Source organism: Sebastes umbrosus, chromosome 5 (genome assembly GCF_015220745.1).
Source record: "Sebastes umbrosus isolate fSebUmb1 chromosome 5, fSebUmb1.pri, whole genome shotgun sequence".
In the NCBI taxonomy this organism is placed as follows: Eukaryota; Metazoa; Chordata; class Actinopteri; order Perciformes; family Sebastidae; genus Sebastes; species Sebastes umbrosus.
In genome coordinates, this window is record NC_051273.1 from 4,612,583 (window position 1) to 4,638,291 (window position 25,709).

The following is a 25,709-nucleotide window of genomic DNA, read 5'->3' on the forward strand; positions in this document are numbered from 1 at the left end:
ATCTCAAAGTCCAGTAAATAAAACAGAGTTTCTCCTTTACATGACATCAGTTATTTTCAAAAACCAGTTACTTAAGTGAATGTAAAAACACTAAATGCTTCTCAGCTTGGTGCTAAATTACTCTTTATGAACATTTTTAAAAGAACAAAAACAAAAACAGATATGTTACTTCTATGAGCGTTGTTTTCTTTCGTGGTATCAAAGAGGGTAGTTTCATCGTACAGTATACAGCCACAGGATAGAAAATGTTTGTACAGTACACAGCTTGTTTGTTCGTTGTAAACAATTCTGTCAGACTGCAAAAATAACTGAGCCATTCAGCGACAGAATCTCATCCTGTAAAAGAGAGGGATTTAAGTAACACATCAACAATTATGATGTTTTAGAAACAGAAGACAAAAGGAGAAAATCGGTACAAAAGCCAGGTGCAGTCACTGACAAATAAGACAATAAACCTCAAAACTCGGGAAGTACATCCAAAATACTAACAGCCCATTCCCTCGAGTCGGACTTCCCAAAACCCCGGTGCCTCAATTAGTCATTGTGCATATCATGTCCTTCAACACATCTGGAATTAAACACATCTTTGTTATCAAAATATACATCAATATTTGTACAATACAAAGACATAAAACATTTGTTCAAAGGAGCCCTGGGTTTGGATTCAATGTAAGGGAGCCATTTACCTTTAACATTCACTTACAAAATTCATGGCAAAATACATTAGTGCACTTTTCCCCTCGATGTAAACATCACTACACAGTAAATTAAGCAGGAACAGGTCTTGTAGGCATGGTGTCTCTTACATGCTCATGTGAAAAAAACAAAGCTACTGTTTCAGGAAAAGATACTCCAAAAAATACACAAGGATCAAACGCTTTTCCAGGTACAAAATGTCTTGTTATTATAGGTAAGAAAAGGCCAAAAAACAAAATGTTTTAAACAAAAAAGATATTTCCCTTCAAGCTCTGAAGAAGACGTAGACTTCAATTTGGCTGCTCAATGTTTTTTTTTCCTGCAAATTGCATGCTTTGAGTAGAAGTTATTACAGCGAGACGTAGAGCCATGCTGAATCTGTTTACAGATGACAAAAAGGTGAGCAGGAAAACACAAAAACTACATCTGAGATAACCTCTACCATATGGTATCACACTGAGTTTATATCGAGTAACAACAAAGGAGAGTGTGTCCTGTTGTGTAACATCCAGGACTTCTTCCTCAAATTCATTTTTCATGAGATGTTATGATTGCAATACCAGTGGAAAACAACGCATACTTAGAAACATCTTCATGTTGAGTTGAAATTGCAAACAACGAAAATGATTTTCAACGATATGGCTTAGAGGACACTGCACTCGCTGACATAATGGCACATAATACCCTTTTGGAGTCGGCTTCATCATAACAGATTGTACTTTGAGTGTGAAATATAACCCTGCACTGACCGGCTCCACACTGTGCGACCATGAATTCACACTGCAAGGAACATGACAAACAAGTGAATGGAAGAACTTTTGTTTGTACAAATTTGACGAAGTTGTCAGAGACACATGGGTCACAGAAGAACTAATTTCTTTTATGTGTGTCTTCTGTCAGACAACCTTAATTCATCGCTGCTTCTTTCCCCACCAATGTGATTGTTTCATGAACAATAGCTATGTCTGACGAGTGCAAAGTGGAAGAATCCCAGCTGTGCAAAGCTTCTCAGTTTTGAGCAAATATCAAACTTGAGCAGTTTTTTTCCTACTTGCTAATTAGTGCTCGGTAGCTTTAACGTGTTCTTCTAGTTTGTAGTGTCGAAGCAAAGCCACAAAAAAAGAATAAATCTGTGTTGTAGTTGTATATTGTAGATACAACTCCTGACAATTAATGAGAAAATGACACATGAACCATGTTGCTCACAGTGTGAACCAAAGGTCATTCTTAGGTTTATGGAGATCTATATAATAGCAGTATTAAACTACTGGAAGCTGCACTGTTCAAATCTAAACTGACACTAAAAAAACAAAACTTCTCGTACCTTTTGGTCCTAATTATGCCTAGCTTTATCAAACTAATCTGTACTGAGACAATTTATTCAAAAAATAGACATTTATACAAAAAACAATCCAGTCAAAAGACAGAAAACCACATTTTATGGATACAAAAATGTAGAGCCTTGGCTATTAAACCAATGAGAACTTCCCACTTTCCCCATTACTAACTCATCGTGGTTTACAAATGTAATAAATAAGACCAGAATGTCTGCAATGCCTTCTGGCAAATATTTACAATTAAAAAATTCAAGTAAAATCTTCTCCCCTTTTCTCTCAGCCAGAGTTTGCAAATGAGTTTTGACTTGAAAGAAAAGATAAGAGCAGTTGAACTGAGTGCAGTGGCGAGTTGTCACTTTCTCAGATGCCCTTTTTGTGTTATTTCCTCTCTGAACTCTGCACTCTTCTCTGTTGACGGTCCAACCTGAGGACCAGTGGAGGTGGTTTCTGCTGCCTGACTGCAGCTGTTGTCACTGAGAGGACGTCCCGCCTGTTGTGGCTGAGATGAAGTGACGGCCACCCCCGGCTCAGGCGTCTCGTTGGTCTCCTCTCCATCTGAACATGGCTCCCACTCATCCTGCTCGCTCTCTGTTGAGCCCTGCACGGCGATCTGGGGCACCAGTGTGAACTTCCTCACCACCGGCACTTCTAGCTCCACCTCCACGCTGCTTTGGGGTCGAGTGACCATCCAGGCCGTCCTGTGCTGCTGCTGTTGTGTTTGGGCTCCTGGAGCTGTGGCGGTCACTGTAACCGCGGTGCTGGTTTTCTCCTCTGGCTCGTCAAAGCTCACCTCCTGCACCGCCTCCTGTTTCTTAAAAGAGTCTCGCCGCTCTGACAGGTTGAGCTTTCGCATCACGACCAGCTGCTCCGATCGTTCAATACCAGAATCCCTCAGCCTCTGGCTGCCGATGTATCCCCCCGACCTGCTGAGATCGGCCCCAAAGTAGGAGCCTCCCCAGGTACCCTCTGCCTCCAAGTCACCCAGCAGGTCCCCCTCACAGTAAAACGGCACTTCCAGCGTGTGCCTGCGGGAGGTGTACAACTTCTTATCAGCATGATACACACCAGACAGCTTCTCAGCTGACTGTACCCTCTTCAGGAGAGGAGACCGAGGCGGCTCGGCACTGCGGGGCCGGACAATGTGTCTAACGATGGTGGGTGGGGACAGGGTTTTGCCGTGGAAGCCGTGAAAGGTTTTGGCGAAGCCTGACAGCGGAGAGGGAGAGCGCTGTGGAGAAAGAGGCTGGGTGGAGGATGAGGAGGAGTTGCAGGCCAAGGGCGAGGGGGGGATGTTGCTGGTCGACTTTCGGCGGCCCACCTTGGTGTAGCGCTGCGTGTTGAGTTTGGAGCCCAGGCCGTGGAGAGAGCTGGGCCGGATGTGTGCAGCGGGGGAACTGGGAGAGCTGGAGCAAGGAGATGTGCTCTGAGGAGAGTTATTGTCTGGGAAGCAGAGGTAAAACTGTTTGAAACATTGTACAACACAAGTTGCAGAAACCTCAATATTTTACCATATTTATGCACAACTAGTTCTCTAAAAGATGCTCACAATGGCACCATCTGTGGATGTTATGAGATTATAATGCATCTATAAAGCCTCTACTGAACCCTAGTTTTCAGATGTTAAGTCAAGAACCACAAGAACCATTTCATTTCCTCACGAACAAATCTGAGGACACACTGAGCTCACCCAAGGCCTGATGGTCGGGTGCGGGGCTCCGGCAGGGTGTGGAAGGGCCGGGGGAGAGGCTGTGTGTCGGGGAGCCTGGAAGACTCTCGCTGGAGGAAACGGAGTGGGTGAGACCTGAGTTGAAGCTGCGACTGCTGTGCATCACTGTGCTCTGCTTGGACAGCTTCTTCAAGATGCTTCGTCGCCTGGAGGAAGAAGAGCAAGAGTCAGATATGTGATATTGTGTGGTTCAGTGAGTTAAGTTTGGGGGTATTCTGATGGCCCCTTCAGAGTTTTTAGGCATCTCTGTTAGCATCACAACATCAACATGCATCTTGAATTAAAAAAATACATACTACTAATGTGTATATGTACATTTTTGGTAATACATTTTTTATATCTTTTTTAGAAGTAAAGTCCATAAAGCTTCACTGACATAAATGTTGAGGGGAAATATTCAGCAGTACAATAGAACAAACCATGCAGTGAATGTAATCAAAGTAATACTAAGTTGCTACTTAACTTCACTTAAGAGTCTAACACTAGGGGGAGACAGAGCACCGACTTTTGCAGCTTAGTTTTTCTGCTGACATCCACCAGTTACCAACCTCACAAAGTAAACAAACGATGAGTAACACTACAGAGCTGCAGGGAACAAGAGAAAACCAAACCTGTCATAGTTATCTCTCCTCTTGCTCTTCTTGCTGCGACGAGCCATCTTCCCTTTGTGTTTGGTCTTTCGAGCTGGACCCACTTTGATCGACGTGTTCTCGAGTGCTATGGTCTGAAGCGCCACCTTGGTGCCACTCTGCACATTTCATAGGGAGCACAGAATGATTCATTTGTGTTACAGACATAAAAAATGCATCTTAAATGCATCTTAAACTAAAACTGAATATCAAACACAATGATAACCTGCAACAGTGAGATGCTGTACCTTCAGTAGCAGTTCTATCATCTCAGGGTGGACCAGGCCTTGGACAGACTCCCCGTTCACGTGGGTGATGAGGTCTCCAGTGTGGAGACCTGCCTGGTGAGCAGGGCTGCCCTCCTCCACACTCTGTTAAAACAGCAACACAGTGAGTGTGAGGAGAGGAGTACAATTTGAGTATTACATAACCACCTTTTTATACCTCTCTCTTCTGTCATCAGAGTAAAGCACATTACTCGACATGGACACATGACATTTGAAACGCATGAGAACTAGTTAAAGCCAGTGGTGGTACTCAGATCTTTTACTTAAGTAAAAGTAGTAATACCACATGTAAAAGTCATGCATTCAAAACTTTGCTTTACTAAAATTACAAAAGTATTAGCATCAAATATACTTAAAGTACCAAAAGTAAAAGTACTCAATATGCAGAATGGCCACTTTCAGAATAATGTATATTATATTATTGTATTATAATTATTGATGCATCATTTTAATATTTTTTTATACTGGCTAGCTTAATCTATCATAATATATCATTATTTATTTGTTGATTATGTTTTGCATGAAATCTGCAAAGTAACTAAAGTTATCAAATAAATGTAGTGGAGTAAAATGTACAATATTTCCCTCTAAAATGTAGTGGAGTATAAAGTAGCAGAAAATGGAAATATTCAAGTAAAGTACAAGTACCACAAAATTGTACCTAGGTACAGTACTTGAGTAAATGTTAGGGCTGTCAAAGTTAACACGATAATAACGCAACTTGCGATTTTAGGTTGTAGCAGGCTCAGTTTTAAAGTTAGAGTGAAGATACTGGTATAATATTAAACTAGAAAACCCAAGTCATCTATATCATACTAGCTTGTCAGGAAAGAGGCTAAATAACGCTCCAAACGTACACTAAATTTTGGCGAGGAAAAACTGGCATGGCCATTTTCAAAGGGGTCCCTTGACCGCTGACCTCAAGATATGTGAATGAAAATGGGTTCTATGGGTACCTACGAGTCTCCCCTTTACAGACATGCCCACTTTATGATAATCACATACAGTTTGGGGCAAGTCATAGTCAAGTCAGTACACTGACAACTGTTGTTGCGTGTTGGGCTTGAGTTTGATTTCCAATAATAAATATATACTTACATTTGCATAAAGCAGCATATTTGTCCACTCCCATATTTGATAAGAGTATTAAATACTTGACAAATCTCTCTTTACGGTACATTTTAAACAGATAAAAAATGTGTGATTAATTTGCAATTAAACGTCATTAATCATGGACAATCATGTGATTAATCACGATTAACTATTTTAAGGGATTGACAGCCCTAGTATCTGTACTTAGTTACATTCCACCACTTGTTAAAGCTGCGTATCTTGTTAGGCAGACACCACTTTTAAGTCTGACACCCACCGCCACCATGTGATGCACTGTGTAGACATCGCTGTCGCCCATGTAGACCCGGATGGCCTGCAGGGTGAAGCCGAACTTCTTCCCTGAGGTGTGGATGACGATGGGAGGCCTCAGGCTGCAGGGGCTGAGCGACACGTCCCGGCTGGGGGAGGAATCACGGGACGATGGGTTGGAGGACAGAGAGCGTGGGGAGATGGGACTGGGCTGGAGGCCGCCGGGCGAGTCGTCTGAAACAAACACAGGACCGTCCATGTTAGCATGTGTAGCACACACCAGTCAGTAGCACACTGTCACGTTAATTCTGTGTTCTGCTGGACATTGAGGTGTTGATGATAACATTCTGTACCTGTAGTGATGATGAGAGATAAGGCTGAGACGGAGGCTGACTTGGGAACCTTCCCTCCACAGGGAAGCCTCTGTCTGTCCGGCGTCTCCAGCTGGTTACCGAAGCGTCGGGGGCCGGCCGGGTCCTTGGGGGATGAGTGTTTGGCCCCGGTGCTGTTGCTGCGAATCCTGATCCTCCGAAGGTTGGACACAACCACCTCAGCTGCACGTAACGCGGGTTAAAAAGGTAAACAACATGTAAATATGCTCACTGTGAATGCCTCTAACAGAAGCACTGATACATGTTGTGACATCCAGACTGGATTTACCTTCATCATCAGTGGAGAGGGCAAAGCGGGGCATCGTCTCCAGGCTGTGGGTGCTGCTCATCACCAGAGGACTGGTGCTCCTCTCAGACTGGGAGGAGCTGGAGGACGCCCGAGGCCGAAGGCTGCAAACAGTCGAAGACCAGTTGAACGGGTAAATCAAACTGGTACAAGAGTCCAAGCGATCACACAACACCACACTGTGTCTAGACTGCTTACTGCTTTTACACAGACGCACAATAGTGCTTATAATGCAGATTATGTTTTTCAGATGCAATTTTACATGTAACCTAGCAACAAGGTGCTAAACAAAAAAAAGAAAACAACAAAAAAGCATTAAGATGAACTCAAGACACTTCAAAAAGCTATGACAGGAGCAGCTTATGATATTATGGTATGACACATCTTAAACCTGTCTGTACCTGGCCATGCGTCCAGCATGTCTGCGCTCCATGCTGCCCTCTGTTGGGCTCAGGGAGGAGCTGAGCCCTCCCAGGTCCCCGCGGTCCTCCTTCTCCTCACTGTGGCTGCGGTCAGAGGAGAAGCTCAAGTTGGACGGCGTTGCCAGATGTTCTGTGCTGCTGTAAACCTGAAAGGTTGAACAGGATAGAAACAGAGAGAGCTTTCACATGATGCGGTGCACCGTCTGGCAGCACTAGAGACCCTCCACTCTTTGATAAACATGTAACTTTGTTTTCTCAAGAACATAACACAGTGGGACAGCCTGGAATTAGTTACCTTTTTCTCAATTCTGTCACAGCATGAGGTCTTTTAAATATGAATATTGACATACTTAAAGTTACTGAGAGGGATTTTTAACTGGTTATGAAACAGTCTCAATTTAATACTGATGCCTCTCTATGACCTACATGAGTAAACGAGACCATCAGCAAGAAGATTGGCTATTATATAGTTGTCTGGGTCTGTCCGACTGTCAGACCCTGCTGCAGTCAAATGAGAGGTTTTTGAAAGGGAATCTGGTTCTTGGAAACACATACCGCTTTTGTCCACAGGGGCCGCCAAAATCAACATGAAATTGAAGTTTCCTCATAGTAGCTTTTTCAAGCAAACATTGTAAATATCAATAGAAATAATGCTGGAAGTGTCTTTTTTGCACCAATTTTTACAAAGTGCTGACCACTTTTTGAACTTATAAAGCTCTTGACTTTCAACACCCTTACCTTGCTGAAGCGATGTGACCAGGAAGAAAACTGTCTGATTTCCAAGGAAGACTCTTCATCATTTGTTTCCTCATCCTCGTCAGACGCCAAATGATGGTAACGCTCTGAACGGGCTGAAAACAAGAACAGGAGAAGACACTCAAATTTTCAGAGAAGTGGAAAATATAGGGAACCCCGTCTGTAGAGTTTGAGTTGTCAAATGTCATACATTTATGCATCGCAATAGAGGTCTGAAACAGCCACCATAAATGCTGTTCTTTGCTGTCACTCTAGTAGTCACTCTAATGTGTTTTAAATGTGGGAGAAAACCGACTCTTTAAGCATGAAGTCAGGATGTGACTTACTGTCGAAGTAGCTGGTGTCGTCCTCCGCCTCCAGCTGAGGGATGAATTCAGCTTTCTGCCTCAGGAGTCCATTCCAGTCCAAACCTATGAAGAAGGGGTGCTGTTTGACCTCCGGGGCTCCGCCTGCAACCACAGATTTTCACAGCCAGTCAAATACTGGATAAAGTTCAATGATACTCAAGAGGCAACATGTAAAATACAAATAAAAATTTTAGGATTGAGAGAAAACACCCTTATTTTTTAGTATCAGCCTATATCAAACACCATCTGCAGCTTTTCATGAGTTAATCGCAGTAAACTGAGCATTACCAGTTCCTAGTCGGTCTAAAGGACTCTGTCTGAGCAAGCGGGTGATCAGATCCTGGGCATCAAATGGTAAGGCATCGTCTCCTTCTGGCCAAATGATATCATCTGTAAGAAAAAAACAACAACAGAAAAACAAGCTAGATTAATCACCACAAATAAAAGCTCAATATAACATAACATAGCTTCTGGAGGTTTTGCAGTGCTTGAAATTAAACTTTTGTAACTCAAATACAATCTCTACTGGCACTAAAGTATTACCATATCTTGGCCTTTGGCGAACAACATGACATTGTTTTATATGCAAAAAAAAAATCGATGCCATGATACCAAGTTTATGCTCACAAAGATTTTCTGACAACATTAGAAAACAGTAGACTCCTCTATTTCTTCTAATGGCTGATTTCAGCACTCACCACTGACAACTTGTCCAAAAAGCTCTTCAGGTGTGTCTCCAAAGAAAGGAACGCAGCCGACCAGGAATTCATACAGGATGACTCCCATCGCCCACCAGTCCACTGGCTTCCCATAACCTTGCCTGAGGATCACCTCCGGGGCGATGTACTCCGGAGTGCCACACACCTGCACAAGCAAACCAACTCAGGTAAGTTAAGGGCAACAGAAACAGCTGCTCCCATAATCAGTGGTGTTCAGAGCTGCAAGGATAAAATCGATTAGTAGTCAACTATTAAATTAATTGCCAACTATTTTAAGAAAAAAAAAAAGTCAAAATTCTGTGATTCCAGCTTCTTAAATGTGAATAGTTTCTGGTTTCTTTACTCTTCTATGACAGTAAACTGAATATCTTTGAGTTGTGGACAAAACAAGACATTTGAGGACGTTATATCGGGCTTTAGAAATACTGATCAACATTTTTCATAATTTTCTGACATTTTATAGCCCAAACAAGTAATCAATTAATCGAGAAAAAAATCAACAGGTTAATTGACGATGAATATAATCGTTAGTTGCATCCCACATGCAAAAAGTATATTTTGTCTCTTACATTCAAACCAGTCTCACCTGTTTGTCTATAAACTCTCTCGTGTCTTGCTCCATGTGACCCTCATACATGTTAGTGGTCATGTTCATCAGGCCAATTTTAGACAGGCCGAAGTCAGTCAGCTTGATGTGGCCCATGGATGTAATCAACAAACTGTTGGGTGGAAAAAGACAAAATAATCCACGATCAACAAGAGCAGTTTTCCCCCAAGGTGTACTTTACTTTTGAATAGTCAATACTTTCGCCAAATTCTCCAAGCAAATGCAAGAACCCAGATTGAAATATAAAGGGAGGAGGACTGAAAAAAAAGAAATCTGGACTCTCTTGGTGCCTCATCACAGACCAGATCATGTAGGTTTAGTAATTTATTGATGTTTAAAGCAAGAGTGCCGGGTCATACTCAGTACATTTCCAAAAGAGAAGCCAGTGTTAGTACAGAAAGGACTGGTCCATGCAAAAACAGGAATGAAATTGGGTTGAGTTCTCACTTGTCAGGTTTGAGATCCCGATGCACAATACCATAGTTGTGAAGGTACTCCAGGGCCAGGACTGTTTCAGCAAAGTACAGCCTTGTCATTTCTACAGGCAGTGGGCCCATGTTCTTGAGCAGGTTGGCACAATCTCCACCTTAACGAAACAGAAAAACAGAAAACCATGGGCATTGTGTTCATTTTCATTTCTGTTGCCTGGACTAATGTTCCTTATTTCTAGTTCTACATTACCACTTAGTGTACACCGCTGTAGATTAGAAAAATTCAAATGTCAGTCTTTCTCTACTTTACCTTCCACGTATTCCATGACCATGCAGAGGTGACGTCGTGTCTCAAAAGAGCAGAACATTGAGACGACGAAGGGGTTCTCTGCAAACGTCAGGATGTCTCGCTCCACGAAAGCCTGCTGGATCTGGTTCCTCAGGACCAGGTTCTGCCTATTTATCTTTTTCATGGCAAACCGTTGGCGTGTCTCCTTGTGACGGACCAGATACACGGCCCTGTCAAAAACCACATGAGCCACATTAGACACATAACCTTCACACTTAACAGGAAAAAAGGGCTTCAAGAAACCTTTAAGGGATATTCTCATTGAAAACATGGGCAAACACAGGGTTGAAGTCTTCACTGGCTACTTGCAGCTACTTTTGAAGTGTAACTTTTACTTCTGAGATTTAGGATTCCCATCACCTTATTCTACTTCAACCCACGACTGCATAGATACACGTTGCCTTTGCTGTGTCATGATCAAACCACAGCCACCATTCAAGCCAAAGAGGATGAAATTTGAGTGAAATTTCGGCACCCTTCTCTTTGAAATTTTTGCCTTTCTCACAACTGCAGCGCTCCGTGAGCTGTTTTCTGTTCTGACAGTCTGAAGGAGTCATGAAACTCCTCATCTTTATTAAACCACAGTCAAAGAATAAGGCGATACGCTGCTGCGTAATTAGTTGAAAACCACCTTGACGATACTTTGGATGGTTGATAAAAAAGAGGAAATTGTTTTCTGACAAGATAATTATATATAATGGATGAATTTAATGAAGCTGTTCTGGTTTGCTGAAAGGGTTTCATTGAACTTCTTGCATGCAGTAGATTTTTCAAGGAATGTCTTTTGACTTGTTTTCAAGTTTTTTAGCTCGTGGTTTTAAAAGAGAGAAACAAATCTGTGTGTGTGCAACAAGTCTTTTGGAAAACTGAAACAATGCCAAGAAAAAGCAAAGTAAGCTGGAACAACAGCTTTTCATTCTTACCCGTAAGCTCCATTACTGATGAGTTTGATCGTTTCAAAATCACTCTCAAAAGGTTTCCTTCGAGTCGGCGTCAGCGTTTGTGGGGCCTTATTCTATAAAGAGAGAAGCAGACACGTGATGCTAGAGGCTGTTTGTGGGCATGGTAAAATGCAGCACAGTGCTGTTATCTGGATGATTAGGATTATTACAGCATAATAAATGTTCCAGGGCCTGTTCTACAGTCTGCTACATGAACTACCACTGTGCTAACACATTTTGTCCATATATATGAATTTGGGATTTCAGGCAATATAACTAAAACCTGCGTCATTTGCAGCGACATATTCTGTAGCAATTTTGAGATTTACTTAACCTTACACATGTCTTGGCTTCCTGTAGCCCACCAAATGAAAAGAACACTCTGAATTAAAAATATTTATGTCATCCTTTCACACAAAAATGGGTCACTGGAAACCACAAAAAAATAAAATATCCTGAGACACATTTAGCACGACATTGAGAGGTGGCTAAAAAACAATTTAAGATAAGGGTTAGAAGAAAATATCAGTTTAGAGTGCACCTATTCTTTTCATTTTTAATCTGAAACCATATCCTCTTCCAATATTAAATACTGTTACAGGTAGTCAGTTATAATAAAAGGGAAAGCTTACCTCCACATTAGCATCTGCTTCCACTGACACTGAAGGACTGGCATCATACTGTTCAAGCTGTACCATGTCTGGAAATAACAGAGAAAGACTGTGGTTAACATTACTGCAAAGAATACCCTCTGCTACTCATTACTCAACTGATTTCACACATAGTGGATAGTTCTGTTAGACCATCTGAGGGTTGTCATATGTTGTAAATGGTGTTCAGCTGTACAGAAACTGGTTCCTAAAGTCTGTTTATGTGACACAAAACAAATTTCTTGAACCGACTGAACCTGAATTTCAGGCCACATAAGTGTGAACAGAGTGTAAGGCTTCACTTCTTTACCTTCCAATGGGTCCCGTGTGAGACCCAGCTGACTGATGATGTAGCGAGGGATGTCCGTCTTGATTCCCTGGCCGACTTTGGCGTGACCCTCTGCTGCCTCAAGCAAGTGATAAAACTCCTCCGGGTCAAACTCCTGTAAACAGCAAACAGCATCCAAGACTCATTAATGTGGACTGGCTGAAACCAATATCCTGTCAGACTGAGCTCAAAGAAGGAAACAGCAAAAGCAAGTGTTTAATCTGAATCAGTGGTACACGTCAAAGGCAACAGTAGTCACAAAGATGTTCAGCTTCTCGTCAAAGAGGCTTCAAGTCCAGTCGCTTTTGATTGATTCTAATAGTTATCCCCTTAACTGGATGACAAAGTTAAGGGGATAACTTTTAAAAAATAGCATTTAAAAAATAGATTTAAAAGTTCAACAATATGTTTTTGCAGACAATGTCCTAATTACTCTGGATAATCCATAGTCCTCACTGACAACGGTTTCATTCGGAACGTTTATCTACTGACGGGAAAACGTAGTGAAAGTTTAGTACTATTATCTTCCTTCAAAGATCATCAACTTCATGTCGTCCACTTTCTAAGAGAGAATTGAGGTCAGGAACTCATTTCAGTCCTACTTTAACGTCAACTGACTTCTACTCGTTTCATCACATTAATCTCATTTTCAATTAGGAATAGATTTTCTCCTCCTCAGCTTACCAGACACTCCAGGAGGCGAGCCGGCCGTGAGATTATGATGAGGATCTTCCTCACAAGCTGGATGATGATGGATACCTCCTCACTTTCAGAGCGATCGTAGGCCTGGAAAACAGTTTGGGAATAGGGGCAAAAATAAATGTCAAGTTTATTTATGCAACCAACTGGCTCATTATAAAATGCCCAAAAGAGGACGAAACATATCAACAGATTCAAAATCATTCTTTAAAATCAGAAATAAACAAGCAAATACATAGATAGATGAGATGTTGTAAAAGTTAAATATCACGACATTTCTGCCCAAATATGGTGCTATGTAAAACTATGCACACCCTTCAGTTTTTGTTTTTTTTGTTGCACTGTGGAAATATATTAAAATCAAATTCTTACAAATGAAATTGTTCATAAAAACATTTGTAATATAAAGGGAAATAAATGTAAAGGAAAAAAGAAGCAAAAGGGGAAACAGTAATTTCCATTTTGGCACATTTTGAGTTGTGGGATAAAAGATGGCATATAATGCATCATGGATAATCAAATTTATAATAAAAAGAATCAAATACACTACATCATGTGTATTTTTAACTAAGCCAATAAAATGGTTACAAAATGGAAAAATTGGGTGTGCAAAAAGGATGTGAACCTCTTTTGTCATCAGGGCATAGTTGCGTCAGTGGAAAATAATTGATCAAAGGAGGGAACACACTTTTCCACCCCTGAAAAAAGCACTGTTGCAGAAGCACTGCTTTGTTCTGCAACAGGAAATATAAATATATAAAAAACTGTGACTTCAAAGCAGATGGGTACGGTACTAAAGAGAAATATGAAAACAGACGCTGTCTGGAAGAAATGCGTCACAAAAGACATCACTTTAGACCAAGAGGAATTATTAGAATAATCACTGGGTGGGTGGGTGGAGTCTGGATGAATCATCCACGACCTTTCTTGTAGATTGCTGTGACAGTGTGTACTAGTGACACACTGGCTGCATTGTATACTATGCATTTGTGTCCAAGTCACATGCATGTACAGCCTGGACCATGACAAGATCAGTACTACTCTCATCTGTCTGTTAAATATAAGGCTACAGTCAGCAGCCGGTTATCTTAGCTTAGCATAAAGACTGGAACGGTTAGCCTGGCTCTGTCCAGGTAACAAAAACCTGCCCACCAGCTACTCTAAAATGTCAAACTATTCCTTTAACTTTCTCCAACCCAGTGGTTGAGAGAACCATGGTCTACCCGTGTGAGTATCTTTGAGTGTTATCATATCACCCTCTGGTTATGCCAGACCCACAATCCAATGTGAATGTCACAATACGGAAATGTGAGAAAGACTGTTTTGTTACTAGAGAGTCACAAGGCCAACTCCTCAAACAGCTGTGTGTCCTTCTATTAAAACATCGGATCCTCACATGCTTAAGTGTTAAGTCAGTTGAGAGAGTCTGGTTTAAAAAGGTATAGTATAATATGCAGGAATTTCCTAAAAAACAATAGAGACTCATAAAAAGTATCCCCTTTAAGTCATCACTTATGACCCACTATATATAAAGTGTGTGGTGGTGTCTGTATCTGCAGAGACCCTGCAGCCCTCTGCCTGTATTTTCTCTTTTCTTATTGTTTTGCTGTGTTCAGGACGTTTCTGGGCGTCAGCCTTTGGGCAGTGGGTGTGTAGCCCACTTTTTGCAAAGATCAGAAGGCAGTGCACAGGAGGTTTTTCAATATTTGCTGCCAAAAGCACAAAATGGGTCACTTTCTGTACACCAGAGGACATTTCCCAGGCAAGAGCAACCAGAAAATAAGTGTTTAAAACATAAATGTTGCAGCTTTTACAAACTGAAAGTCATTTGTATCACTACCTACATTTAACCACAAATTAAGAGAGAGAATTTAGATATCTGAAAATGTAGTTTTATCCTTGAAATTGTTTTAAACAAAGTGGCCTTGGCACACAAAGTGAGTCTTCAGGATTGTGTGTGTGGCTGTGTGTGTGTGTATGACAGCATTTGTTCCACTGTATGGGAACAGACTTATCAGTTCAGCTGGAGGTACAGCGAGTCGGCCGTGCCTTCTGTCTGACAGCATGCAGAGGAACAGGGGAAGAGGTTGCTATAGAAACTAACATTTTATCACAACACAGATAAGATCTGTAACAAAAGCACCTCTCACCATCGCTGACAATTTCCACAACCAGATCTATTGTGTGTGCCTTTAGCAATCAGACGGTTATTGAGCGACGTGCCTGATTGCACATTTCACCCCGGCTCTATCAATCCCCTTTCATAACATCCGAGTGTCAAGATGAAGAGTTCACACGTAATAGCTCATCAGCTGATGCTGAAAGCTGTAGCATGCAATTATTATGTTTTTGCAACTATCGAAACCCAGTTTGACCCATTTAGTTTCTACATCAGTCCCGCTGGACCCAAATCAGCTGGCTGTTCCCCCCACCTCGTGAAGCAGCTTCTCCAGCTTCTCCTGCAGCTCAGCAAAGTAGCGGGAGGTAACCAGGCCTTTCTGGGACTTGTCCAGGCAGTCTCTAACCAGCTCGACCAACTGGTGCTGGATGAATCCCAGCACCCCGTCAGCCAGCGGGAGGGAGCTGTCTGGAGAGCAGTGGGTGATAATCTCAAACAAGCGCTCCTCCATCTGGGCTGTGGCCTGCAGGGAGGACGAGCACACAAAGACACAGTTAGTAATTATGATTTTTACTCTACGCAGCACCAAATGTCCAAAATATTTCTGTGGGTGGGGTCATATGGTTTTCTGGTGCATACCTTTGGAAAACGTTCTCTGTAAACATGGTTCATCATGACGATCTCATTATCAAAGGAGACACTCGATCGCCCGGGGCTGCAACAGAAACAAAACAACAGGTTAGTGTATTTTTAATTGATCAACAAATGCATTCAGATTTTTACCAATACACAATCAAATCCACTAAGCTAGGATGGGGTGTGAAAGCGCTGGTTATGTCATCGAGGCCATCGCGGTTATCTAGAGATGATTCAGTTCAGCCCACCCAAACGTACACAAATCAACTCTAGAAAATCATAGTTTGGGTTTGACTGAAAGATTTTTTGAGGTCAAATCTACACTTGTATTTTTGATCTCAACCTGCCAAAAAGCAATACTGTGAGCCAACATTCGATTTTGGTAGCTCTTAAGGTGGTAAAGCTACAATCGGAGTGGATTTCACTGTCAGCTTTTGATGTTTCTACATCGACAAGCAGAGGTTTCTTCTGGCCAAACAGTGTGAATCATCAACATCCCTCAATTAGTCATTTACTGCAACACCACTTCAGCGTTTAGGCCGATGAGACGGGTGTATTTTTACAAAACAAATCTTGCTTGATGAAGCTTCAAACGGAACAGATGGAGGGGAAACCTATCACATGCAAACAGGCTCCCTAAGCCTTTTTTTGTCATGAAAGACGCCTCTGTTAAACTGGATGGCTGCTGCCCAACATACACTGCTGCAGCTCATCGTGGCTCTCTGCATCAGCCCCCCCATCTCACCATCCCCCTAAACCACCCCCACCCCTTGACTACAGTTCAGCAGCTAGATCCCTGAGGCGCTCTGTTAGCTAGCATGCCCACGCACGGCACACCATGGTGCCAGAACACAGAGCACTCAGCCATCGCACAAACAGCACAGAGCAGAGCCAACAGACAAAAGTTGTCAAAAGCACACAGCTCAGCAGTCAGATCTCCACCTGCCTGCCGGCCAACAGGCATGTGTGAGGCTTCAGACGCCAAATGCCGTGTTTGCTTGTGAATTTGTCTTGGTCATACTGAAGCACAGACATGTTGACATCTGACAGTCTACCAGTACATAATGACACCAAGGACCTCATGAGCAGTGCAAAACATGCTTCTTAAATGTTGTTTTCTGCAACAAAGAGGTAGCTAATCCCTCGGGAAGAATTACTGCATTTAATCCGTATAAAATATCAATTTCATTAGCTCAATGACAGGCCAAGAAACAATAGAAAACAGATGTTTAGGCTTGGTTCAGACTGGTTTGTGGTTTTGATGGGAATATACAAGTGGTAAACATAAGTGTAACCCACTAACACTTCCCCCTTCTCTGCGTAGATCTATGGCGCAAGAATGGACACTTTAAAAAGGTAAAATTCAGCATCAAGAAAAGAGGCTATCCCACACTTAAGACCAACATTTGAGGAATACGTAATAATTAGGGCTGTCAATCGATTCAAATATTTAATCGGGATTAAATTGCATGATTGTCCATTATAAATCGTGATTAATCGCAAATTACTCACACATTTTTTATCTGTTCAAAATCTACCTTAAAAGGGAGATTTGTCAAGTATTAATATTAATATTAATATTAATACTCTTATCAACATGGTAGTGGGCAAATATGCTTGTTTTATGCAAATGTATGTATATTTGTATTATTGGAAATCAATTAACAACACAAAACAATGACAAATATAGTCCGGAAATCCTCACAGGTTCTGCATTTAGCATTACATTTATAAAAATATGTTCAAATCCAAAGGACTGGCTACCTGAGGCTCCGAGACCGGGGCCGTATGACCGTCGAGTGCCGCCCATCCTCGTCAGTCATGCTGTCCGTGCTGCGGAAGTGTTTGAAGAGGAAGTGCAGCTCATCTTGAGTCGGCTGGTAGGGAAGCTGGTGAAGACGCTCCTGGGAGGACGAGGAGGACTGCGGACACAAACAGCGACCCGTCAGTCGAGAGAATGATTTCATTTCTACACTGCAAACACTGGACTTAACCCTGGGAGACCGCTGGTCATGTCCCATGTGAAACTAAAAGTCAACGTTAACTTACAAGGTCATTTTAAGTCATACCATGATGATTTTCACTAAACCTAACCCAGTAGTGTTACTGCCTAAACCTAACCAAGTATTTTTGTTGCCATCTTCAGATTTATCTGCTGGTATTTTAGCCAAACACACAAACGATGTTTGTCATCTCTTCAGCCAAACTGAGATACTTGTTTTGATAATTACATGATGATAATGACAGTTGCTCAGGTAAATTGAGTTTAATGTGGTGCAGCTGCTGGTACCTAACTGCGTTTAAAGCCATATCTGGAGGACGAAAGAAAACTTAAATTTTTTTGTGGAGCTATGACCCAAAATAAAACTAAAATTGTTTTGACAACGACCTTTTATCCACATAAAAGGACAACTGATTATTGAATAATTCTGCACATTTATATCTAAAGAATGTTTATTTATACAGTCCTTAGACTTAAAAGGCCTCATAGAGACAAAAAGACAGAAATATTGGGATGTAACACATGTTCTAAAGACTAACGGCTTCCCAAACTGAACTAATCCAGCCACGGGTTGTCAAAGTGGATGATTAGCGACACCAAGTTAAGCCAAAGACAAATTTAAAATGGTGCTAAATGTAGAATCTTGTGTTTGTCAAACTGAAGATCACAGTTCCAGTAAACCCTGCTACTTCCTTTTGCAAAGAGGATGTTGCTATTTGTCAGTCATACCTTTTCAGTGGCATCACTCTGTTCACTCCCGCTAAAAACCACAGGCAGATCTGAAGTCTGTGCCGTTTAAAACATTTAGATGCATGAGGTGATAATTTATTGATGTTAAATTACTCCATATAACACCTTTAAACCAGCATTTGAGAATATTTCACTCACATATTCTTATTTACTTTCTAGTTTATGACGACAGCAGCATGGGCAGAGTGGCACAACAAGAGGCCCTCATAAGCCCGACTAACACATTTAAACATTTAAATGAGGCACAAACTTAGCTGGTGTATGAATTTAGAATAGTAGTCAAACAGTGAAAGATGAACTTAACATCTCTCCAGCCAATAATTAAAGCATTTCTTCCAGTAATGATGTATACAATAGTGAGGCCCACATAGGCATCGTTATTTACAGAAAAAAGTTATTTTCAATGTCTACTGAGGCACTGAGTGTCTTTTCAAACTGAATGTGGGACACAATGTACATTGCCAGCAATCTGTAAATTGTGCGGCCCATGTGTCCCGAACAGAAGAGGGACGGCATCTGTGAAGTCTCTTTCTAATGCCGTAGTATAAAGAGGGCAGTGAGGGCCACTGAAGAGCCCTTTTGTCCCTCCTGACCTCTGGCTCTGCACCCGGGTCTACCCCCTAAACTTCCTTATAATAGCTGCACATGGCAGACTTCACCACAGACTCATTTGAATGCTGCTTCTAGGGCTGCAACTAACGATTATTTTCATTGTCGATTAATCTGTTGATTATTTTCTCAGTTAATCGATTAGTTGTTGTTAGTTGTTTGGTCTATAAAATGTCCGAAAATTGCGAAAAATGTCGACCAGTGTTTCCTAGATGACGTCCTTAAATGTCTTGTTTTGTCCACAACTCAAAGATATTCGGTCTACTGTCATAGAGGAGTTAAGAAACCAGAAAATATTCACATTTAAGAAGCTGGAATCAGAGAACTTTTACAGTTTTTTTGTTTTTTTAATTACCCAAACCGATTAATCAATTATCAAAACAGTTGGCGATTAATTTAATAGTTGACAACTAATGGATTAATCGATTAATCGTTGCAGCTCTAGCTGTTTCATTACGTTATTATGTAAACCAATACAATTACAGCTTTATTCTAAAGTAAGACATTTGATTTATATAATATTCTCAAAAATCTCTTTTTGATAGGATCTTTTAAGTAAAATCCTGGTCTGAAAAATGCTTTTACAGCCTGTATATTTTGACATTTATTAGGGATGCACCGATCCGACTTTTTCAGTCCCCATACCAATAGCAATATCTGGGTTTTGGGTATCTGCCGATACCGAGTACCGATCCGATACCAGTGTTTAATTAATAAGCTGTATGACTCGCTGTGTGGAAGTGACTGGGATCATTATTTTATGTGTAAGCCAACATCAGGCTTGACTTAAACATTGCTTTCTTAACTTTGTTAAACATAGAATTGAATTGAATAGATCGGTCCCATTGTCACCAATACCTGATCCAGCTATCTAAGTCAGTATCAGCCCGGTATCGGTGCATTCCTAACATTTATCCTCCCAAAACGCTTCAAGTAATTCAGGAAATCAGCTTTTCAGATACAAAACAAAAAACATCAGATTTAAGGTCAAGTTAACATAATTACCAGCTGATGTTAAAAATAAATAAAAAATAAGGTCTCAGTAAATTGTTAATTGTTTGTTGAAAAGCTAACATAAAATAATGTCACTTTAAGTATTTAATTTAATAAATAAAACAGCGAGGGCTTTACTTCATCTCCTCATTAACATGCATACACGCAGACTGTGTGTAATACTGCTAACACTGAGTTCCACAGACTGAGAGAATGACTAATTCAAGCAGATGATGGAGGAAAACAATTAGCAGTTTGTCATCTGGGACTTGGCATTCGCTGTCCCTTATTGCATAAACGAATGTGCTATTTGGGCTGAGCGAGGTGTTAGAATTGCCTGGCCGCCATCTATCGACCGGGGAGGACGGTGACATGTTTCGGGATGACTTACCGAGACAGTGGAGCTTGGCGGGTTGGTTCCATAGCCAGACGAGGGGAGGGATGCCAGGGACCATCTCCGGCCTTCAGCTCTGAGAGAAACGGACATGTATGTTACATAAGCCTCAGCAGCATTGGCATTAGTTAGCAATTCATATGTGATACTCCTTACATAACAGGCGACGGAGGAGTCCTGTGACTACAAGAGCATGAAATGAATGTCTCTTTATCTAAATCATATATAAACAGGGTTCTCTGTGTCCTCACTTGATTCAGAGCAGCTCTTTAAGCCAGCTATAAGCTTCACATAAAAGAGACATTTTCTAGGAGGAGCATTTTGTTTGTGCAAAATAAATAGAAAGCTTTTAAAGCCAACAGACAGGGTGCAAGAATATTAAAAGAAGCTACCTGTCGGCGCGAGCCAAGTGACTGAGATCACGACAGCAACGGAGAGAAAGAGAAAAGAGAAAAGAAAGAGTTTCTGTGAGTTTTGGGAGTCTTGCGCAAGTGATCCTGTGACCCCTGGCATTCAGCTGAGGGATTAATACTGACAATGTTGCCTCCCTTGCCAGTTTTCATTTGCCCAGATACAAACAAGCAAGCAAAACTAAATTAATTTGAGGATATAGTTTACATAACAGAAACAAATCTTCACTTTAAGGCATGACCAGAGAAAAGATCTTCTCTCCAGTTCCAAGAAATAATATAAAACACACAAAAACTTAAGTGAAAAAACAACAACTAAAGGTTATGTGTTATAACAATTGTCATGTTGTTTGCAAGCAGAAGAAACAATGAAGTTATCACACAAAGAACAGCTTATGTTTGCCTGTAGAACTAGGTGTGAATGCATCAGTTTGTCCTAAGATAGGACTGTGAATGTTTCTTGTAGGGCTGTCAAAGTGAACGCGATAACAATAATTATTTTTAACGCCACTAATTTCTTTAACGCATTAACGCAACTTGCAATTTTACGATTGTATCGGGCTCAGTTTTAAAGCTAGAGTGAAGATACAGATATATGAAACTAGAAAACCTGAGGAATCCATTGGTACCAACCATGTCATAGCAGCTTGTCTCATACGAAGCTAAATAACGCTCCAAACTTGCGCAAAATTTTGGCAAGGAAAAACTGTCATGGCCATTATCAAAGGGGTCCCTTGACCTCTGACCTCAAGATATGTGAATGTAAATGGTTTCTCTGGGTACCCACGAGTCTCCCCTTTACAGACATGCCCACTTTATGATAATCACATGCAGTTTGGGGCAAGTCATAGTCAAGACAGCACACTGACACACTGACAGCTGTTGTTGCCTGTTGGGTTTGAGTTTGCCATGTTATGATTTGAGCATATTTTTATGCTAAATGCAGTACCTGTGAGGGTTTATGGACAATATTTCTCATTGTTTTGTGTTGTTAATTGATTTCCAATAATAAATATATACATAGATTTGCATAAAGCAAGCACATTTGCCCACTCTCATGTTGATAAGAGTATTAAATACTTGACAAATCTCCCTTTAAGATACATTTTGAACAGATAAAAATGTGTGATTAATTTGTGATTAACTATTTTAATCAATTGACACCCTAGTTTCTTGTAAAACTAAAAGATTTAAAGATCCGAGATGTATTCATAATTGCCTTTCATCTTGATAGTAAGCTACTGTATGATGTGCTTCACACAAATTTTCTCAGAGGTGTCGTTTTTTTTCTTTCTTGTTCCCGTTGTACTGAAGGACAAAGCACCTGAACTGCTCATGAGTTTTTAACGACTGTTCTTGGGTGTCTTCAAGGTGCCGCCTGACTTGTAGACTACACATGCCTGGAGCGAGGCAAGCGTGTTGCCATGGGAACCGGGTTGAATGATGTGTGAGTGGGCTTCGGGGGTACCCTCTATCTAGCTGCACTCATCCTGCTGAAGAGCAGAGAGGGGGGGTGGGGTGTGAATGCTCCAGGCTGAGTCAGCCTCAGTCACCTTGCTGCTGTTTCTCTGCAGCTTCCAGACCGTCTGCCTCTGTCCCAACAACACGCACCGAATCTCACAGGAAACCCTCACACTGTGATTACGCATTTATTTTTTCTACAAATTAGCATTTGGTTCATTTGGGTTCACGTTACATTACAATGATTGATGGTTTGTAGGGCTGAATGATTTTGAAAAAATATCTATTTGCAATTATTTGAACTGATATTGCGATATGATTTAGGATATTAGAGGGTATGATAATCTAAGTCTAAGTCTGTAGAATGTGATGTGTATGATGTGCAACAATATTGAATCTAAATTGGCATTTTGACACACATTTCACCTTTAACAAATATTGCTCCTTCTGCGATTTGAAAATTTCAGTATACCATATTTTGATAATATTTTGATTAATTATGCAGCCCTAATGGTTTGTTAACTAGAGCTACATTAAATCGGGAATCAAAATGGACTGCGGTTCTTGTAATTTTAACTACTCGTGAACATGGTTTGATAAACCAAATCCAAACATTTTGTATAGTGCCCTGAAAAATGTATTTTGGCAGGGATGCCAGACAAATAAACAACTAAATGGCAGCCAGTACTTCCAGTTCATGTTATCCTGACTTTCTGTGCACTGGAAAATGGCCATGACAGTTTTTCCTCGCCAGAATTTAGCACAAGTTTGGAGCGTTATTAAACCTCCTTCCCGACAAGCTTGTATGACATGGTTGGTACCAATAGATTCCCTAGGTTTTTTAGTTTCAAATGATGCCAGTATATTCTAGCTTTAAAGCTGAGCCCGCTACAAACTCCAAAAGATCGACTGCGTTAATGCGCTAAACCAATTAGTGGCGTTAAAACGAATTTGCGTTAACACGTTATCGTGTTAATTTTGACAGCCTTGAATTAAAACTTACTTGCTTTTAAACATAGGCTTTAAAAGGCATTTCCTATTCACACTATAGTTAGTACAAAATTACATATTTAACTCCAAGAAACCTTCTAAATAATCATTCTAAAATTACAGACCTGTAAATTAAAGTGTTAGCATTTTTATTAACTGTATAAATGGAAAAAGAGATTCCGTATATGTATGTGTCAAAACAAATATAATGCTCCAGAGGGAAAAGGATTCAAGTGAGCAGTGCTGACATACCTCCGGGCAAATGGAAAGTTGAGGCAGGCACTGGTCGACACATTTCGAGGGCTGTCCAGAGGGCTGCTCGCAGCTGAAAGAGGAAAGACAAAAGTTACAACTACCGGTACTATTCACAACTGTAATAATAAACTCATGGAAATAGAGCTGAGAAGACCACATGGTTGCGTTTACAAAGTGGAAATGTTCCAGAAAGGATGATATCATGTCTATGCAGGAACCATCAATCACTGCAAAACCCAGCGGCATTAACCAGCACCTCAGACGGGTCCAATCTATCATCTGGGTATTACTTTTCCAAACATTACAGCACCTATCTACAAACATAAGTTAATTCAGGGCCAAGCCTCATCCAGTTTGGTCTCTCTAGAGTCTGGAAGTCTGGGCGCACTAGAGACTGTGGTTCGTTTACATGCAAGTGGTTGAGTAGTACCAATTAGAACACAAGAGAGACCCAATTAGAGCCCGACTGCACTCTGTGATTAGATAATCCTCGGCATGATTGAGTTCAAAAGGGAGCACATCCACATACTGCTGGTATGAGGAGCTCTTGAGCAAAACTCTTTTCATAGAGTGCAGCTGCTTCACGGCATTAAGGGGCTGTACACTGTCTGGACTATTGTTGATTCAGATCAGAAAGCTGAAGACACCAACTATTTAGGCATTCAATTATGGGTGGGCGATATGGCCAAAATCTTCTATCACGCTCTATGTAATTTAATATTCTTTTATATCGGTATATATCACAATACAGTACTTGTTCTGCCTCACATGAGACAATACTTGAGTTAAAAACAAAAACTCAAAACAACAGTAAAACTAAAATTTGTGTATACACTAGGCATTACGGTAAGAGCGTGTAAAAACTGACCTTCTGGTGACCTTCACATTCATTCAATAACTCAGTCAGTTTGTCTGTCAATATTCAATTTAAATAAATGCATAATAAATATTAAATAATGAATAAATTGAATGTTAATTTTAAAAATACCGCCTGCACACTATATATCAGAGAAATTTTTCAATTGTGTGAATACTTAGTCAAACTAAATAATAAAGAACACATTTCCAAATCTGCAAAATGACAGTACACCACCTCAGCGCGTTCAGATTAGTTTACTAGAATTATCACGATGGTATGATCATACACATCAAAAGGTTAAATCAAACAGACAGTATGAAATATATGAAAATATCAAGATATTTATCGTATATCACGCCATAGCCTAAAAATAGAGATATTATTTAGAAGACATATCACCCATCCCTAGCTCCAGGTCATCTGACTATTCTGCAGGGTCAACCAGATGCCATGATGCGGCTTAATAGTTGGGAGTCAAGCCAGCTTAATCTTGTATTAGTGAACGTGTGGTAAGGCAAGGTGCCCTACATCTTACAAATATTAACGTGAGAGGAGCTGATACTTTAGCAGCATACTACGTGACTCGTGAGAAACAGCGATGTGTGTATTTTTAACTTCATTTGATGTAATTAATCAAACACGGTGAAAGTTTTCATACTGCCAAATTGTACATTTAGATAACCGTGAAATTCAGATTTCTGAGAAGTTCTAGTACTGAGAGTGTGTTCACATCAAACCTGTTTGAAGCTCACAATTTTATCTCCAGTGTTTGGACAGGTGAGAACGAAACCATTTAAACCTCCTTAATAACACCAAGGCACCTCAACATATTGACAGTATCAGTATCAAATACTGACTCTGATCTGGACTGACTCATATTTAGCAATGTCTCAATGTGTTCTTAAACAGTATGGACATGCAGAAGAGCACAGATGACTGTCCATCCTGCTGAGTGTGAATAACAAAATCTGGACTGGTTTCATCAACAACCACCTGCTGCTACCAACGTCTCTGACAATGCGTTCACATTGCAAAATAATGCAATGGACTGCGTTGGCGTGGACGTGTTTCTTCAGGGCATAGTTCCAATACAAATCAGAAGTTAAAAGGTTAACGAAATGAAAAGACACAATATGGCAGTTTATTATTTTTGAGGCAAGATTACGCAAAACATGCAAAAGATGAAATGTAAATGATTAGCACAGTGCCACCAGGTATTTTAGCTTCTATGTGCACACTTGCATTAACATGCAGTGTGTTGCTAGAT

The 25,709-nt window shown here is 40.8% G+C and overlaps 1 protein-coding gene across 4 annotated transcripts in view; it reads right to left on the reverse strand.

Annotated features, from left to right (window-relative positions):
- The window catches only part of mast3b (microtubule associated serine/threonine kinase 3b), a 42,948-nt gene that overhangs the window by 600 nt on the left and 16,639 nt on the right, over nt 1-25,709 (reverse strand). For 2 of the 4 annotated variants that reach the window (XM_037769179.1, XM_037769181.1), the window contains exons 4-28: nt 23,581-23,653; nt 20,860-20,880; nt 20,465-20,543; nt 17,484-17,641; nt 15,723-15,798; nt 15,397-15,606; nt 12,950-13,051; nt 12,248-12,380; nt 11,920-11,987; nt 11,270-11,361; nt 10,308-10,516; nt 10,014-10,152; nt 9,546-9,678; nt 8,939-9,104; nt 8,529-8,630; nt 8,220-8,342; nt 7,876-7,988; nt 7,117-7,283; nt 6,698-6,819; nt 6,391-6,591; nt 6,045-6,271; nt 4,637-4,759; nt 4,371-4,507; nt 3,721-3,905; nt 1-3,473 (exon numbers count right to left, since the gene is read on the reverse strand). The exon at nt 1-3,473 is cut by the window's left edge and continues 600 nt beyond it. In XM_037769179.1, coding sequence (XP_037625107.1) covers nt 2,386-3,473; nt 3,721-3,905; nt 4,371-4,507; nt 4,637-4,759; nt 6,045-6,271; nt 6,391-6,591; nt 6,698-6,819; nt 7,117-7,283; nt 7,876-7,988; nt 8,220-8,342; nt 8,529-8,630; nt 8,939-9,104; nt 9,546-9,678; nt 10,014-10,152; nt 10,308-10,516; nt 11,270-11,361; nt 11,920-11,987; nt 12,248-12,380; nt 12,950-13,051; nt 15,397-15,606; nt 15,723-15,798; nt 17,484-17,641; nt 20,465-20,543; nt 20,860-20,880; nt 23,581-23,653 — 4,247 coding nt within the window. In that variant the 3' untranslated portion in view covers nt 1-2,385. The remainder of the gene's footprint in view (nt 3,474-3,720; nt 3,906-4,370; nt 4,508-4,636; nt 4,760-6,044; nt 6,272-6,390; nt 6,592-6,697; nt 6,820-7,116; nt 7,284-7,875; nt 7,989-8,219; nt 8,343-8,528; nt 8,631-8,938; nt 9,105-9,545; nt 9,679-10,013; nt 10,153-10,307; nt 10,517-11,269; nt 11,362-11,919; nt 11,988-12,247; nt 12,381-12,949; nt 13,052-15,396; nt 15,607-15,722; nt 15,799-17,483; nt 17,642-20,464; nt 20,544-20,859; nt 20,881-23,580; nt 23,654-25,709) is intronic. The other 2 variants (XM_037769180.1, XM_037769184.1) reach the window with 1 other exon arrangement.